This window comes from Bison bison, unplaced genomic scaffold, assembly GCF_000754665.1.
Source record: "Bison bison bison isolate TAMUID 2011002044 unplaced genomic scaffold, Bison_UMD1.0 scf7180017864181, whole genome shotgun sequence".
In the NCBI taxonomy this organism is placed as follows: Eukaryota; Metazoa; Chordata; class Mammalia; order Artiodactyla; family Bovidae; genus Bison; species Bison bison.
In genome coordinates, this window is record NW_011494753.1 from 5,513,557 (window position 1) to 5,532,690 (window position 19,134).

The window sequence follows — 19,134 nt, forward strand, 5'->3', positions numbered from 1 at the left end:
CCCTCCCTCTCATGTTTCTCCAACTCCTCTTGGCCTGACCAGTCCTGTATCTTATTCAATCGCCCTTTATGCTGAGGGTGACTGAGCAGGCGGGGAGCTGTGTTCTCTGGGGCTCTGGAACAAAGGCTTCTAAACAGCAGAGGAAGCCACTCCTAACTCACTGGGAAAGGTCGAAACAGGAGAGCAAGAGTGAAGAGAAGAAACCCGGAGTGTTTTCTGCAACCTGTGGGAAAGGCCTTAGAATGAAGCAGATTAAGCAGGAGGAGGGAGACTCTGATCCTGGATCAACCCATGTTGTTCCCCAGCCAGGACAGACCTCCCTTCAGGGTACCGGATCCCACAGCCTCTGCTGCAAAGGCCCGTCTGGTGACAAGCACCAGGAGGATGCCCCTTCACACAGGGATCCTCTGCTAAGAGTCTTTGGAACCCATTTACCCCTGCCAGACACTCTGGGGATATATAAGGCAAAGAGGCCATGGTGGCTTCAGGACCTGGCAAGAGATTAAAGTCAAGGCCTGCCCAGGCCACAGCAGTGTATCCAGCCCCAGGCTCACCTATAATTGGCAGAACTGGACATTTTCATTAAGGTAAGTTTTCTGCAAGTATCCCCAGAGGCTCTGCTTTTTTCGACTGTAAAGGTTAAGATTACCACGTGTTCCCATTTCCTCTGACCTCTGCGAAGTCCTTCTTACCTTTCCCTACACTCGCTTCAGGCTGAAATGATAGCAGATCTTCTACCTCACACTGTCTCCAGGAGCCCTCCCTGCCCCAACCACAGGCTCTGAGCTCCCTGAGCTCTTTCCAGCAGAAACACCATGTCTGCCCTTGAAACGTGTGGGAGGGTAGGAGCGTGGGACACAGAGAGGCCTGGAAACCAAGCCGGGCTGAGTTCCCAGCCTCCTGACCTCCAGCTCAAAGCTCCCCTGTGGATGTGAGAATCGCCTAGGGAGAGTGGGTGTGGGGAATAGGGCTGACCAGCACTTCTACCAGCCCCATCCCCAGCAGCTGCTCCCCCTGGACACCCTCCCCTCCCTGTGGTCTTGACATTGCATTGCTCCAGCTGGGGTTCCTGCTCAATTTAGAAAGGGCTAGGAAAAAATGTATGTCTAGCTTCGGCACAAGGCTGCCTTTGTATGGAGGTCAGATCCCCGCAGCTCTGCAGCCTGACACAGTGGGGCTGTTCCCGGGAGAACAGCCATCTGGGCTGCTCAGAGCCCAGCCTGGGGAGCACAGTTCAAGGACCCGCCAGCTCCTTGGGAACTTCAGGAGACTCAGGTGAACACTGAATCCTGCAGGCAAGGTTCCAAGAGCTCCCCAGAGAGGCTGCAGCTCCGCAGTTAGGAGACAGGGGCTGGCCAGGGTGTGCAGGAGAGGAGGGGACCCCACCTAAACAGTTCCAAAGAGGAGTGTGCCAGTTCCGATTTTCACATCTTACTAGCTGTGTGACTCTGAGAAGAATCACGGAACCTCTCTGAGCTCAGTTTCCTCTACCAAATGAGATTGATAGACGTGCCTACTCTACTGCTGCCATGAAGAGAAGATGAAAGAATGCAAGTCAGTCCCTTAGCACAGAGCCTGTGCTAAGTGGCTTCAGTCGTGTCCGACTCTGTGAGTCTGTGCACTGTAGCCCGTCAGGCTCCTCTGTCCATGGGATTCTCCAGGCAAGAATACTGGAGTGAGTTGCCATTCTGGTCTCCAGGGGAGCTTCCCAACCCAGGGCTTGAACCTGCATCTCTTAGTCTCCTGCATTGATAGGTGAGTTCTTTACCATTAGCGCCGCCCAGGAAGCCCAGCACCGAGCCTAGCAAAAGCTGCTCGTATTACGGGGGCAGATGTGTGGGGATTTAACCCATCTCATAATCCCCTGAAACCTTCTCCCTAACAGTCTTTGGTGCAGATGGTTGCTTTCTCTCAGTTTTATGGAAATGGCAGTTTTGAGGCCCCTCCCCATGTGTGGCTGCTCCAATATCCTCTTCCACACAAGGCGGGGGCTCTTGGAGCCTCTGCGGAATTGTGAAACTAAGACCCAGGGCCAGACTGGCACCCAGTGGGCACTCAAGCCGTGGTGAATCTGGATCTTAGTGCAGCTGCATTCCAGAGCCTCCCCCTCCACACTTCAAAACCCTGGAGGCTGCACAAGATGGAAATGGACAGAGCATGACCCACGGGCCAGGCTTGTGGGAGTCAATGAGGTCGGCTTGGCACTGACCTCAGACCCTGTGCCTGGGGTCCCTTGGGCAACTGTGCTGAGAAACCGCCTCAGTCCCTCCCAGATTGTCCCTGTCTCCTAATCCCCAGCTCTAGATGCTAAATTCCCAAGGGCAGACCACTCAGTTCAGGCCTAGGCCTAAGGGGAGTTTAAAAATCTGAGACCAGTTGGAAATTGTCCTCATCCAGGAAGTCCACCCTGATCACCCAATTCCTAGATAGCACGCCTTCCTTCTTCAGCCTCAGTGTGTCCTTCGCCCAGAGCCTGTCTGCCCTCAGCCTAGGAGTTCCTGGCGGGCAGGAAAGAAACTTGTCCACCTCAGTATCCCCAGCAGCCTAGCCCTGCACGAAGGATGGGGAGTCCAGATGCACCCCCAGCCTGGCTGTCCCCACAGTTTTTGGAAGTCCTGGCAAATCTGAATGGCTTCGCTGCCTCCCCTACAGTTGCCTCCTCCTTCCCCACCCCTCCATTCAAGCTGGTAACTTGCCCCCACCTTACTCTGGCCTGGCCCCTGGCTGCCAGTCCTCGCTGACGGGACCCTCTCTGGGATTCCCTACCCACCTGTTTGAAATCTGCTTAGTTTCTGCCCTACTGCTGCAGGGCTGCCAGGTACTAACTCAGGTTAAGCAATTACACCCAACGGGGTTGGAGATTACTCCTTTCTTCTTGGAAACATTCCAGACACCGAATGCTCTGAGGACACCCAGCTTGCACCACTTTAGCTCCCTTCCTGCCCTTCAAGTTGCAAAACACCAAAGCCATCACCCACAGCCAAGACTTCTGAGCTCCAGGGCTTTGCTGTGCACATTCCGCAGGTGCTGACAGCTGCTGCGTGAGCACTGCAGAGACAGAATTCTCTAGTCAGGAAAGTAAGCCTGAGCAAGGCAATGGGACCTACCAGAGGTGAGACACAGCAACAGAGCAAGTCAGCTAGCTGCCCTGAATCCCAGGACGAGATGCTGGAGTTGCCTGGGCCCAGCTGGCCCCTCTCCTGGGCTCTCTTGGTGCCTTTCGAATGCTTCCCCTCAAAAATCGGTCAACCTGGGGCCTCCCTGATGGTCCAGTGACTAAGACTCCGCACTCCCACTGCAGGGGGCCTGGGTTCAATCCCTGGTTGGGGAATTAGATCCCACATGCCACCACTAAGACCCAGAGCAGTCAAATAAAAGAAAGAAAAAAAAAGAAGAAGAAATCAGTCAATCCTTTCCTTGTTCCTAGTCTTTCTTCATCTCTGAGGAAGAGCAGAGAGGCAGAGTCCAGGAAAGTACACATTACAGGCCAGATCCCTGCCAAAGCCATTCCGAGACACCCAGCCTGGGCGAGGGGCAGCTGCGAGCCCCACCAGGGTGAGGGGAGTGGCATTTGGTCTCCAGGACACCAGGCAGCAAGGGAGTTGGGGATCCAGAGCCCTGGGCTGGCGTTACCACCTCTTCAGTCTCAGCTTCCTCACCAATGAGGAGCATGGTGATCCGGGCCCAGTTTCTGCCTCGAGTCCATGACAGAGTTTGTGGCAGAGCAGAGAGGTCCTGATTCTCTCCCTGCCCTCACACCAGGCCTGTCCTCTCCCCAGGAAACCCAGGTCAGAAGAAAAGCTGAGGGAAGAGACCTTGGAATAAAGGCCCCAGTCCTTCTCCTTCCTCCTGTCCCCAATTCTGGCCTCTTTTACTGCCCCATTTGGGGACCCTTAGAACTGGCCTCCCCAGCCAGTCACACTTCAAATGCTACCACCTGCTACCCCTAAACCCACAATCCCTGTCTGAAGACACCAGGCGTACCCACGTTGGAGATCATCCTACAAAATACTCAACCAGTCCAGACTCTACCACCTAAAAGTCAACTTGCTATCTCCCTGACCAGCTCCCACCCAAACCCCCCTCAGGGACCTACCCCTAAGCCTGGCTTCTCTGGGGGAAGCTGGGAAAGCTCTGAGAAAACCAGCACCTCTGAGGGACCTCATCCCCGGGCAGCTGACACAGACCAGAGACATGATGGCAACAATGGGCCGTCCCAAGGACATCTCGGAACCGGGGAGGCAGTGACCCACTCCCATGGGCACTGGTCACTTCCACTTTTTTTAAACTTGCACTGTTGCTACAATATCGTTGTACAGCCAATAAAAGTGAACAAAAGCCGTGTTGTTACTATCATTTTGATGACTCGCCAGGGTAAATGCCTCCCTCAAGGTGCAATTATCTGGAAGTAAACGTCATTAGAAGAGCACGCGGCCTCCCAAGGTTTCAAAAACAACTCTGCCAGTAACTGCCGGCTAGCCTGCCCCTTGGCCCAGCAAGAAACTGCCTCAACCCACTTGGAAACTCCAAGGCCTTGTTTATCTGGGCCTCGTCTCCTCCTTTACCAACCCCAAGCCGAGATCCCAGGTACCCAACACGTGAGGCCCCAGGTGTCTTTCCATCGCTGACCTCTCTTCTTCCCAAGCTTCCTGAAGAGAAAAACCTTCCTCCCACCATCTTCCATCAAGCTTGGCCCTGATGGCCGTGAAAGGAGAAGGGATGTAGTGGGGTCCCTGGGGACGTGGAGATCAGTATATCTACCTGGCCTGTCCCCCCAAGTTTTGTCCTGTGGGTCACCTGGGTTGCTTCGTAGTGTTCTGTTAACCCCCTCCAGCACTCCCAGTACAGCTACATCCCTGTCCTGCCCACCCAGTCCTGCCCGGCAGCCTCCCAGCCAGCTCACCTGGAGGATTCAACTGGGCATCTTTCACCTTCTCTGGGGTCGAGAGTTTGAGAGCATGGCTTAGGGGCTCTTTGGAGAGCGTCTGCCCATCAGTCAGGGAGCTGGAAGGGTAAGGGGGAAACAATTGTTAGAAAATAACAGGCTGGCCTGGGCTCTCGATGCCAGCCCAGAATGCGTCGAGCACCCCCGGGGGTGACACTGGCATCGCTGTATCCTAGGGGGCTCAGGGGACAAGACCTTATTATTTGCAGGAGTTAACCTCACCCCCCGGAGAAGGCAATGGCACCCCACTCCAGTGTTCTTGCCTGGAAAATCCCATGGATGGAGGAGCCTGGGAGGCTGTAGTCCATGGGGTCGCTAAGAGTCAGACACGACTGAGCGACTTCACTTTCACTTTTCACTTTCATGCATTGGAGAAGGAAATGGCAACCCACTCCAGTGTTCTTGCCTGGAGAATCCCAGGGACGGGGGAGCCTGGTGGGCTGCCGTCTATGGGGTCGCACAGAGTCGGACACGACTGAAGCGACTTAGCAGCAGCAGCAACCTCACCCCCATGCCACGCTCTCCCTTCAGTTTCTAAGGGCTCAGTAGAAAGCAAAATCAAGCCCTGCTCTACTCTAATTTGCTGTGTGACCCTGGGAACGCACATGACTCTCTCTGGGCTCAGTGTCCCCATCTGGACAAGGACAGGCTTGGAGTCCAGCTTGCAAGGTTTGAGGATTGGGAGGTGCCTCCAAGTCCCTCACTCCCATACCCACCAGCCCTCAGGCACTGAGAGCAGCCATTCTTAGACGCTCATGCAGAGCTGAGGACATTCCTACAGCTCTCATGGCTCCTAAGCTGGCCCCCAAATGAGGCCCTCTTCCCAGTGGTGTCTGTGAAGGTGCCCTGTGTCCATTCCCTGATGGAGAGGAGAGGCATGGGACCAGGGAAACCTGGGGCTCTTGCCATCTGTCTTCACTCCTGGTCTAGATCCCCTTGCCTTCAAGGCTTGGTGGCCCTGCACAATGAATCATCTTCTGGTCAACACAGCCCACGGGGTTATTGGGCCTCTGCTATATACTCAGCCTCAATGCTCTTTCGCATGATTCCTCCTCGAAGGAATCTGGCCAGACCTCAACCTTCTGGGTGGATGAGCAGATGGGGTTCAGTATTCACCTCAGGGTCAAACAAGGCTATGGTGTTACTCAACTCTGGGGACTCGTGTCACAGTGATAGGCTATATAAACAGAGCCTGGAGTTGTGCAGTGTGTAACCTGTGCAGCTGGTCTTGGCAGCCCTGAGGCAGGACCCTGGCTTCAGAGTCCCACCTGTCTGTCAGAGTGGAGCTGGTCCCATCCCTGCCCAGTTCCCAGGCACCTGGCTCAGTTACCTGCTTTTCACATTCGCTCTTACTTCTTGCTGGTACCGCAGGTTCAAACTGAGTTTGCGAACACACTCAGGCCCACCTGGCGGTAGTCTGTTTAAGAACCTGAGATAGATTTGAAAGCAAAAGACATCATGAGGTTTTGAAAGGGGGAGGGTGAGGAGAAGGGAGATAAGGAGTGGGGTGCCAGGCTGGTCCCCTTCTTGGGAACTTTGTGAGCAAGGCTGGGCCACAAGGCTGGAGCAGCCCTTCTGTTGCTATGGTAACCTGCTCCAGGAGGCTGCCAGAAGGACTGAAAAGCGTGCTTCTGGGATGAGGCCTGTTGTGCCAGCAGAGGGAAACAGAGGCTTCTGAAAACCGTAGGACGTGTCCTGTGACTTTGGATCATTGGTCACTGCCACTACTCTCTTGGGTCATTGAGTAAAAGCTGCTTCCACTTTGGGGCAAAGAAGACTGTGATGTCACCAAATGACCCCTGAGCTCTGGGCTCAGGCAATTACTGGGCAAGCTGGGGCACACACACCCAACTAGGCTGAGGGTCCCACACTGAGAGTCTGGGGGTGGAGGATGGTATCCCGTGAACTCGGTATAACATCCATGCTCTATCTTGGTCCCTGCCCTCAAAAGATAGGGCTGCCTGCTTAAAGTGATCAACTTTTGAAATCACCCGCTGGGTAGCCACCCCCACACTGGCCAAGGCCATCGTTGGCTATAATCTCCCACCATCTTAACTGCTGCCTCACAAACAAGCTTGTTTTTAAATCCCCACCATCAAAAGGTACAGGCGGCATTTCTGCCACCTAATCAAATTTGCATAAAACAGTTCTGGTTTTAAAATAGCTAAACAAACAGTAAATGAAGGAACACCTCAGGAAGCCAAGGGCCCAGCCTAACCATCAGATTAGAACCTCCTTCAGTCTATGGGGAGGAGAGACGGTAGGAAGCAACTTCCTGTGGGGCCTTTCGGGAAGCGTCTGCCCCCCACCCCCGCCACTGCAGCAGCAAACCTCTTGTGACTCAGTCGCCTTTGCTGTCCTCTCCTCTCCCGTGTCCTGAGCCGACCCTCCCTCAAGAAGAGGGTGGATCCTGTCCCCCTGCCTGTACTTGGTGAGACGAGAACCCCTTGAGGATGGCCCATGGAGGGTCTTACTCAGCCCTCTATGGGCCTGAAGAATATTGCATGCTTAAGACAAGGCCAGGAGAAGGCAATGGCACCCCACTCCAGTCCTCTTGCCTGGAAAATCCCATGACTGGAGGAGCCTGGTGGGCTGCAGTCCATGGGGTCGCTAAGAGTCAGACACGACTGAGCAACTTCACTTTCACTTTTCACTTTCCTGCACTGGAGAAGGCAATGGCAACCCACTCCAGTGTTCTTGCCTGGAGAATCCCAGGGACGGGGGGAGCCTGGTGGGCTTCCATCTATGGGGTCGCACAGAGTCGGACACGACTAAAGCGACTTAGCAGCAGCAAGACAAGGCCAAGATCTAATTATCCAAATGAGTAAAGAGTACTCTGCCCCTTGGCTCAAACCTTCAAGATTTAGTCCCCTTAAGGGGAGGGCACCCTTTTCCATCGACTGAAACAGAATGTGCTGAACCTTCCTATGACTTTTTCCTGCTCACCCAGGGTCATGCTAGTAACAAAATCTACCGGTTTGGTCGTGACACAGAAGTGAGTCAAACTGCAGGGCATGGAGGGCCACCTGTCCTTTCCTGAGGTGGCTGCTGCCTCACGTGTCGCTGCTGGCCATGCTTGTCTTTAGTCTTTAATCCTTGCCTGCATCACCAGTGGCCACTTCGTGCCACTGTCACTGTGCTGGCCTCCAGTGACTCACCTCCCTCCTACTCTGTGAGGTTTTTCCGGTAGCAGACTAGTAAATAAAATAGCCAAGCTTGTTAGAATTGTTAAGTCAGAGGAGATGGCTTCCAAAGTGGAATTTATGTTTTCCTCAAAGAAAAGAGATATGGGGAGAAATCCCTTCTGTTTTGACTCCTCAAGAGCAATCTGGGCCCCTACTGATTCTTGCTGCTGTTCCAGAAATCACAAGTGGCTGGCAAATCATTGTGACAGGGGAAGTGTGAATATTATATAGTCAATCCATGCAGCCTGTCGAAGGTGAGGAACACAGTATTCCCTCCACTACGCCTGGAACATGGCACTCCAGAACTTAGCTCAGTGTCACAGGAGAAAGTTCCTAAGTAGCAGAATGACAGTGACGACGAGAGAACGGCCCAAGGGGACTGACTTGCCTCTGCTTTTCCATTCCTTGGAGAAAGAGGAAAATCCGAAAAAGATCCCTGATGAGGACGCTAAGGTGGTGTTGGTAGTAAAGAACTCACCTACCAATGCAGGAAACATAAGAGATGTGGGTTCAATCCCTGATTCGGAAAGATCCCCTGGAGGAGGGGCACAGCAACCCACTCCAATATTCTTGCCTGGAGAATTCCATGGACAGAGGAGCCTGGTGGGCTATGGGCCATGTGGTCGCAAAGTCGGACGTGACTGAAGCAACTTAGCACAAGGATGCAAACTGTTCTCAGCCCCAGTTCACACACACGGACTGTGAGCATCCTGCCTTACTCACTTTCACAGAAGCAAGAACTCCTTCAGCATCTGCCCTGTAGTAGCATGGGGAGCAAGAAGCACTTCGAGGGCACGTACGAGCAGGTATATTGTGCGGTGTGGGGGGTAAGCAGAGGCGTCTGGGAGGGCTTGCACTCTCCTTTCCCTGAACTGGCTCTCCTTTCTCCTCCTAACTTTCCAGAAGATCTGATGGGAATCATTTAAAAACAGAGCCTGCCAATAGCTTCCTTCAGCTCCTCCTTCAGGAAGCCCTTCTGGATGATCCCCAACACCCTCTCACCCTTGTAGCCCTCAAACACGCAGGTTTGGGCTTTGAAGGCCACCCGTAGCTTGGGAAGCTTCTTGAGAGTAGGGGTCATGCCTGATTCAACCCTGTCCTCTGGCCCTAAGTGCTCTCTGGCAGGCAGTTGGAGCTCAGTAAATGTTGGTTGGATCTAATCCTTCTCAAGTCGTCACTATGTGTGTGACATTTAAGTCAAGGGGAGCCTTCATTTTTCATGTGAACCCCTCATGGATGGAGATCTAGCTCCTATTTATTTCTGTTGCCCTTTCTTCCCATTCAGCACTCTGGTCTGTATGCATTAAGTACTCCATAAATGCTTTCTTGAAACAATAGAGTACTCAGATTTACCCAGAGTTGGCCTGCCTGTGTTTAAGTCACTTTACTTGCTGTACAACCTTTGGAAAGTCATGCACCTCTCTGAGCCTCAAGTTTTCTGCCTAAATCCCATGGCTATTGTGAGGATAACAGGATACATGTAGTGCTTAGGCTCTCACGAATCTTTTGGTGAATAAGTAGGAGGAAATTCTTTGGTGAGATTAGGAGGGTTACTAAATGAGGTGAAAAGTCCCAACCCAAGTCTGGGTGTCCAGGTACCCTGCCAAGCCCAAGAACTCTCCTTCCTGGAAGGCAGTGTGGGAGCCAGGAGGTGGGAGGGGGTAGGATCCTTGTTCCTTACACAGTCCTCAGGATGGAGCTGGCAGACCTGAGCAGGAGTGCCTCTGGCATTGTCCCCGAGAAGTGGCCACACCCTGCAAGCTCACCCCGGAGAGAACGAGAACCTCAGAGAGCCTGTTCAGGTGTCCCCTGGGAGAGCCGCATCAGCCCCAGAGAGGCCCAGCACCACCAAAGCGCCCTGCAATAGAGATACAGAGTGAGTCACCCTGTGGCCTGGCCAGGTCTGGGGCGACTGCCCTCCTTCCAGGGCATACCTCACTGGTTCCCGGCCTCGGTACCTGTCTGTAATTCACCATCACTTAAGCCCACATGCTCTGATCACATTGGGAACAACACAGCCTCACAGCAGGTGGCTGCCTTGGGCCCCAGGGCCAATCAATTACCAGGATGAGCAAATACATCAGATTCCCAGCCTCCTCACTCCTGTCCACTATTAGTAAACCCCTACCACCACCACCACCAACACCACCACCACTCTTTCCCATCCCTTTCTTGTTCTGGTTCTCACCTCTCTCTGTCCTGGGGGCAAAGGGAGAACCTGTCTTCTACGTGCTGCAGGATATTTTCAATCGAGGGCATTGTCCAAATACTTCCCCAAATCCTAAAACCTCCTGAGTAGGGAGGGGAGCTGTGCCTCCTTCTGATCCCACGGTCCTGGGCACACAGACACAGCTGCACAGCTGGAGCTCTTGACGGCAGTGGCTTCCTACTGGCTTCCCTGCTGCCCCGCACAGCAGACCCCACACTCCATACCGCTCGTTAGTTGGCCTGACCTGCCTGTCTCATCTCAAAGATAAGGCTCCCCTGGCATCTCTCTTGCGATCCCTGATTCCCAGCCGGAAGACCCCCACCGAGGACTTACAGTGATGGACTGTGCACCTCCAGGGAGGATCTGGCTGCCACAGGGTGTTCACCTTCCTCCTTGGGGCTGGTAGGCACAGGGCACAGCATTCGCTGTGCTCCTTCAGCTAAGGCATCGTAGGTGTGGGAGCCAGTGCTGCAGGGTCCCTGGTGCCAGGTGATGAGGCAGTGGGGCTGGGCGGGAGTGGGGACCCGCCCCAGTCTGCCCTGACACTGTCGGTGAGGTGTGGCCACAGATACCTCTGACCTACCTGGCACAGGTCCTTGCTGCCCACCTCTGAGGCTTACATAAAGAGGGGTGGGAGGCAAGGGAGGGCCTGCCGATGCCAGTGGGTGTGTTGTCTGTCATCCTTGGCAGAGACGCAGGAAGACACTGTTCCTGCTGCAGGGCTTTCTGCCTGGAGCTGGTGCTGGGCCCCAGGGGTTAGGCAGGCAACCTGAACATTTTTTCCTTTGCTTTTTCAAACTTTGCTTTACTAAATACACATATTGTGCCTAGTGTTTTATGTGTGTTGACTCTTCACGTCTTCCAACAGCCCAAGGTGGATTAATGGTGCCATTTCCCAGGTGAGGTGACGGAGGCCCAGAGAACTTTATTTTATTTTTTTCTCCTTCCTCTTTTATCCCCCCCTTTTTTAAATTGGAGGATAATTGCTTTCCAGTGTTGTGTTGGTTTCTGCTGCACAGCAACATGAATCAGTCATAATTATATATATATACACACACATAATTGTATATATACATGGGCTTCTCTTGTGGCTCAGCTGGTAAAGAATCCACCTGTAATGTGGGAGACCTGGGTTCGATCCCTGGGTTAGGAAGATCCCTTGGAGAAGGGAAGGGTTACATATATCCCCTTCCTCTTAAACCTCCCTCCTACCTCCCATCCTACCCCTCTAAGTCATCACAGAGCACCAGGCTGGGCTCCTTTGTTATACAGCAACTTCCCACCAACCATATATTTCACAAATGATGGTGTATATGTCAGTGCTACTTGAGAGCTTTAGACATGTTCGATGTCATGCCCAGCAAGAGGCAGAGATGTCATTTGAAATCCAGCTTTCCATAACTGACTTTGAAACCAGGACACCATGTAAGCTGGATTTGACCATTATTTGCATCATAAAACTCGGCTGACAGCTCCATCTCACGTTGCCTCTAGAGAGCCCCTCTTCCATGGAAACAGTATCTCTGCACGTTGCCCTTTGTCCTCTAATGCCCTCACCACTTCCACCTCATTCCAGAGACTCTTGGGTTTGTGGCATTATATCTGCATCTTCTAAAACCTGGGCCCTGCTCTCTGGAAACACCCCTGCCAATCACTGTGCTATTTCACCTTCCAACCCCAAACCCCTTCCCACCTGAGTTGTCACCTGCCAACTGCCTCTCGGGTGAGCAGGTGTTGGAAGAGGTGAAAAAACAGAGGCCACTGGGTGTTAGGGGAAAATTTAAGCAAGCCCTAAACTGAAGGCTCAGATGCAGGGCACAGCAGCAGGATGGGGCAAGGGTTATTCCAAGGCTCTCCACCCATTCATGGCATATGACTCCCAGATTGCTACACTAAGCTGGTGTGTCACTACCAGCACACCAACTTCAAGAGAATTCTCCCCTTTCAATTCCAATTTCTTAACAGCTTTTTTCTTAGCAGTGATCCTCGCCCACTACCACTTTGGGGCACCTGACAATTCAGGCCTGGGGTGCTGCCCCTGAGCCTCTCATGGGTCAGGAGCCCCTTTGAGAACCTGCTGGAAGCCCTCCGCTCACCCCTATCAATGTGCCCAAATGCTCTTGCAGTTTCAGGGCACCCAGGGTGCTTTGGAAATCCATACACCCCAACCCCAGTGAACCCCAGATAGAAATGCAGATCCTTCCTCTGTCCTAAAGAGAGTGTGGGTTGCCCCACTTTTTTCCTCTTCCTCCCACTCTCCTGGCGAGGATAGAGCATTGATGTTGGAGTTGGCACTGGGGGTCGAAGTTGGTGGGGATGGTGGGAGAAATGTCCTCACTTTGGGGGGCTAGCAGGAATGCATGCCCAGATCCCTCAACTCCTCCCAGGCAGCTCGACAACTCCTCTAAATGTAGAGTTTCCAAACTGATAGGAGGCTGGGCAAATGGGCTTATTCTAGGCAGGAGGACTTGGGAGATGTGTCATCTTCCCTTTCTATCCGCTCTCAAAAACTGCAAGCTTGCCTTCCCTGGCACACATTTCCCACTGTTCTTCAGACCCCTCCTCCTCCAGGAAGCCCTTTGGGAAGGACCCCCAGCTCTCATGCTTCTTGCTGGAGCCGTGCTAGCTGTGTCCATCCCAGAGCGCTTAACGTTTAGAGGCTGGGTGTTACTTTTTAAAACCGAACTGTCTACTATGAAATAGAAATCTTAAGCCCATATTCTCAGAGTTGGAAATGACCTCTGCCTGCCCCATGACTGCCAGCTCCAGGAGGCTCCTCCTTCCTACTATGATTACTGAGTACCTCCTCTGCAGGCATTGCTCGGGGCCTTTGGGGTGGAGGCAAGCCCTTGTCTCAAAGGCAGAGCCTGGTCCCTGACTCAAAGTCTTAGAGATGATGGAATTGACAGTTAATAAGTAAAGATGCTTTCAAGGTCACTGTGGGGTCACCAGACCAGGCTGGGGAAAGGGTACAAGGAAATTGAAGGAGGAAAGATGGATAGGGGTGAAGGTTTACTTAACATGAGGCAGAGGACAAGTGCCCCAGGCAGTGGTGGAGCAGAGGAAGCTGGTGCGGACAGGAGAGTGTCCAAGTGCCACAGACTCAGGCTGCGGACCGCCCCCAGGCCTGGGACCCAGCCCACAGATGGAGCTTGTCCAAGGCAGAGATCTTCTGGGAACACACGGTCTCTCAGAAAGGGTGAGGGCAGGGCAGGGGTAGCCCAAGACATATCTTGCCAGGTTCATCAGAAGGAACATATTCGGGGCAGGCACCTGGGGCCCTTGACTGTGACTGATCCCCAGTGCAAGGAGGATCAGTGTTTCTCCTCCATCTTTGCCTAACAGGAGTGCTTGCTGAGAGGCCAAAGGCTTGTCTCAGCTTCATCTTGGCTCCTGCCATGGTGGATGTGGGTGTCCCACCAGCCAGCTGACTTCTAACCCAATCTGCAGCACCAAATGCTTAACCTTCTCAAGCCATCACACAGCCTACAGGGTCACACCAAGGTCCTCTGCATGGCCTAGGAGGAGTCTGGTCATGCCCTAGACAGGTCCCTGGACACTGGGACATGTGGATTCTAGTTCAAATTCCACCTCAGTTGGATAACCTTGGGAAAGTCCCTGGTCCTCTCTGGGACTCAATTTCCCCAGGCAAGTCACAGGCAGAGGGCTTTCCAGTTTTCTGTTTATGACTGGTGATTTGGATGTCTGGGCTGGAATTCTGCTGTGCCAGGCAAGGACAAGGCTACAGGACTGGGTGTTTCTGGACTCCAAGGCCTGAGAAGCTGGGCGGAGCAAGGCAAGAATAATGATAGTAATGGCTGAGTTGACTCATTGGAAGAGACCCTGATTCTGGGAGGGATTGGGGGCAGGAGGAGAAGGGGATGACTGAGGATGAGATGGCTGGATGGCATCACTGACTTGATGGACATGAGTTTGAGTGAACTCCAGGAGTTGGTGATGGACAGGGAAGCCTGGCATGCTGCGATTCATGGGGTTGCAAAGAGTCGGACACGACTGAGCAACTGAACTGAACTGAAGTGAACTGAATGGCTAACAATCACCACGTTTGCACTAGTGACGTGTGCCAGGCAGGGTTCTGTGCACCTTATACATATATTGACACATTCAGTCCACTCAACAGCCCAATCACTATCAACAGCTCAACAGTGCCTATCACTATCCTCACTTTACAGATGAGGAAACTGAGGTACAAGGAGATTATGTAATTTGCCAAAGGTCTTTTGGTTAGCAGAGTAGGATGCAAACTTGGGCAGGTTCAGTGTGTACCTTGGGCAGGCTGTACCTGATAGTCTCCGGCCTGCTGGGTGATTTGAGTGGGTGGGGCAGGGGCCAAAGCGAGTGAGGTGCAGAAGGTGGGTGTCCCACGGTCCTCGGAACTCCCACTCCCGAGCATTCATGATTAGATGTGTTTATTACGCCCTTCCTCCAAAATTTTGAAAAATTTGGGGTAGAAACAAGGTTTAAATCCTCAAACCATTTTCTTCTATTGTATTCATGACTGACAGAGAGAACTGTCAACTGGTGTTTTGCATCGTAATTGGGAGGCAGCATGAAACTTGGAGTTGACGCAGTTCTGGCAGACAGCAAAGAAGCTTGCCATCTCCCGTCACTCGCCGTTTTTATTTGAAGACCCACAAGTCTAACTTTGGGTTACACTTTTTCTCCTGTTATGGCTTCAGTTAGTCCGTCTATAAAATGAAGGGGTGGAAGGGATGGTCTCTAAATTCCAGCTCTGATGATAGGTGGTTTTCCATGTTTCTACTAAGGAGATGAGAGGAAGGAAGAACACTGCCATTTTTCAGGTTCTGGACCAGTTCTTAGCCAGAGAAACTTCATGGTGTCAGGATGGGGGCAAGGTTGGGGTTTAGACTTCTGCCAACAGGGGTGTTATGCCCCTGCAGCATATGGATGTTGGCTCCCAGACTTGGTCCCTGTCCTGGAGGAGCCCATAGTCTAAAGATAGGCATGAAGGAGACAGGCACATATATGGCCTACACACACGAGAGACATCTGTGAGCCTGGCAGGCAAAGGTGTTGTGCAGTGTGGACACAGAGCCTCGGGAGACTGATCTCCTAGGAGAACATCATTTCACTTTATTAACAATGAGAACTAATACTTACTGAACAATTAGTAGGTGCCAGGCACTGTTCCAATAATGTCATACGTGTCAACACATTTACTTATCTCAACAATCTTATAAAGCAGGTACTAAATTATAATCCCCGTTTAAGAGGCAAATGAAGCACAGAGAAATGAAGTAACTTGCTAAAGTCTACAGAGCTTGTAACTAGAATGGTTGGGATTCAAATCTAGGCAATCTGGCTCCAGATTTTATGTTATGAACCATAATGGGCACTGCTTAAAATTGAGTGAGGCTCTCTGAGGCTCCTTATTCCTCTCCACACGCTTCAGCAACATGGGATTTGGTAGGAGAAACTGACTCAGAAAGGCAGAGCACTGTGGTTGAGACACAAGTTTAATGCGCAGGTAGTTTTAAATTCTTCAAGTCAATATACTCCTGACATGTCATTACAGTATCCAACATGTAATAAAAAATGATCAGACATCTGAAAAATCAGGAAATGTGGGCCAAAATCAGGAGGAGAAAATAGCCAATAGAAACATACTCGGGCATGACATAAATGTTGAAATAAGCATGAGTGCTTGCTCAATTGCTCAGTCCTGTCTGACCCTTTGCGACCCTTTGGACTGTAGCCCACCAGGCTTCTCTGTCCATGGAATTTCTCAGGCAAGAATACTGGAGTGGGTTTCCATTTCTTACCCGAGGGAATCTTCCCAACCCAGGGATTGAACCTAAGTCTCCTGTGTCTCTTGCATTGGCACGCAGATTCTTTACTACTGAGCCACCTGGGAAGCCCTGGAATAAGCATACAAAGACTTTAAAACGGTTACTAATAGTTCAGTAATTTAAAGAAAAAATGATAGAACTGATGAACAGATGGAAAATCACAACATAAAAATAGAAAGTATAAGAAAAATACAATCTCTGAAATGAGAAATTTACCAGATGAGTTTGACAGCAGATTGAAAAGTTCGTATACCTGAAAGTTCATTCCCCTTAAGACAGAATAATAGAAATTATTCAATCCAAAGAGCAGAGAGAAAAAGGTTTTTTAATTGAACAGAACAAAACGTTGCTGAAAGAAGAAGACAAAAAGCTAAGTAAATGCAAAGGCATCTCAAGATCAAGAGACTTGATATTGTAGATCCCAAATGGATCTTCAGGTCAACATAATCCCTATCAAAATCCTAGCTGGTTTTTCTGCAGAAATTAACAAACTGGTATAAAATTACTATGAGATTTCAAAAGACCCAGATAGACAAAATAATCTTGAAAAAGAACAAGTTGGAGGATCCACACTTCTTGATTTCCAAACATACTATAATGCTACAGTGTCCTGCTTCCATGGTGGCTCAGCAGTAAAGAATCTGCTTGCAATGCAGGAGATGCAGTTTCAGTCCCTGAGTGGGGAAGATCCCCTGGGGGAGGGAATGGCAACCCACTCCAGGATTCTTGCCAGGAAAACCCTATGGACAGAGAAGACTGGCAGGCTACAGTCCATAGGTTCACAAAGAGTCAGACGCGACTGAAGCGACTGAGCACGCACGCCCAGTGTGTCCTTCAGTAATCAGGATAAAGTGGTACTGGCGTAAAACAGACGTACAGATAAATGCAGTAGAATCTAGAATCCAGAAATCAGTCTTTGTATTTATAGTCAATTGATCCTCAACAAGCTGGAATCAAGATTGCTGGGAGAAATATCAATAACCTCAGGTATGCAGATGACACCGCCCTTATGGCAGAAAATGAAGAAGAACTAAAGAGCCTCTTGATGAAAGTGAAAGAGGAGAGTGAAATAGTTGGCTTAAAACTCAACATTCAGAAAACTAAGGTCATGGCATCCGATCCCATTACTTCATGGCAAATAGATGGGGAAACAGTGGAAACAGTGGCAGACTTTATTTTGGGGGGCTCCAAAATCACTGCAAATGGTGATTGCAGCCATGAAATTAAAAGACGCTTACTCCTTGGAAGGAAAGTTATGACCAACCTAGAAAGCATATTAAAAAGCAGAGACATTACTTTGCCAACAAAGATCTGTCTAGTCAAGGCTATAGTTTTTCCAGGACTCATGTATGGATGTGAGAGTTGGACTATAAAGAAAGCTGAGTGACGAAGAATTGATGCTTTTGAACTGTGGCGTTGGAGAAGACTCTTGAGAGTCCCTTGGGCAGCAAGGAGATCCAACCAGTCATTCCTAATTATGTAAAGTTTAAAAATAAAATAAAATAAATTTTTTTTTTAAATAAAGGAAATCAGTCCAGAATATTCATTGGAAGGACTGATGTTGAAGCTGAAACTCGAATACTTGGCCACCCGATATGAAAAGCTGACCCATTTGAAGAGACCCTGATGCTGGGAAAGATTGAGGGCAGGAGGAGAAGGGGACGACAGAGGATGAGATGGTTGGATGGCATCACCAACACAATGGACATGGGTTTGAGTAAACTCCGGGAGTTGGTGATGGACAGGGAGCCCTGGCGTGCTGCAGTCCATGGGGTCGCAAAGAGTCAGACACGACTGAGCGACTGAACTGATTCTCAACAAGGGTGCCATGACAATTCAATGTGGGAAGTAGTCTTTTCAACAAGTGGTACTGGGGTGACTCAATATCCATGTACAAAAGTATAAAGTTGGACACTTTCCTCACACCATACACAAAAAATTAATTTGAAATGTATCAAAGACCCAAATGCAAGAGCTTAAACTGTAAAAATGCTAGAGGAAAATATAAGAATAAATCTATATAGACTTGAATTAGGTACAGCCTTCTTAGCTATGACACCAAAAGCACAAGAAACAAAAGAAAAATAGACAAATTGGACTACATCAAAATTAAATCTCTTTGTGCTTCAAAGGACATCATCAAGAGAGTGAAAAGATAACCCACAGAATGGAAGAAAATATTAGCAAATCATTCATCTGGTAAGAGAATTAGCAAATCATTTATCCTGATATGAGAACTCTAATAATTCAACAAAATAGAAAAATAACCCAATGGAAACTGGGCAAAGGATTTGAATATACATTTTTCCAAAGATAAACAAATGGAGAAGAAATGTGTGATGTCCAGCATTATCAGCTATCAGAAAATGCAAATCAAAACCAGAATGAGGTAACACTTCATACCCACTAGAATGGCCTTATAAAAAAGATGGATACTGGGAATTCCCTCATGGCACAATGATTAGAACTCTGTGCTATCACTTCCCAGGGCATGGGTTCAGTCCCTGGTCAGAGAACTAAGATCCCACAAGTGAGGATGTGCAGAAATTGGAACTCTTGTACACTTCTGATGGTAGGTAATGCAGCTGCTTTGAAAACCAGTCTGCTAGTTCCTCAAAAGATTATGCATGGAGTTATATGATCGAACAATTCCACTTTTAGGTTTATATCTGAAATAAAACATATGTCCATACAAAAACTTATACGTAAATATTTATTGGAGCATTATTCATAATAGCCAGAAAATAAAAACTCAAATGTTCATCAGCTAATAAATGGGTAAACTAAATGTGGCATGTCAATACATTGGAATTTATTTGGCCATAAAAAGAATGAAGGACTGATACATGATAGAACATGAATATGAATCATGAAAACATGCTGAATAAAAGAAGCCATTCACAATAGATGATATATCATATCAGATCATTTAAGTGAAACATCCAGACTAAGCAAATCTATATG

General features: G+C 50.1%; 1 protein-coding gene across 1 annotated transcript in view; it reads right to left on the minus strand.

The window, feature by feature from the left end:
* The window catches only part of ACSBG1 (acyl-CoA synthetase bubblegum family member 1), a 59,497-nt gene that overhangs the window by 26,827 nt on the left and 13,536 nt on the right, over nt 1-19,134 (minus strand). Inside the window, exon 2 of the mRNA XM_010843276.1 lies at nt 4,904-5,004. Within this exon, the coding sequence (XP_010841578.1) occupies nt 4,904-5,004 (101 nt within the window). The remainder of the gene's footprint in view (nt 1-4,903; nt 5,005-19,134) is intronic.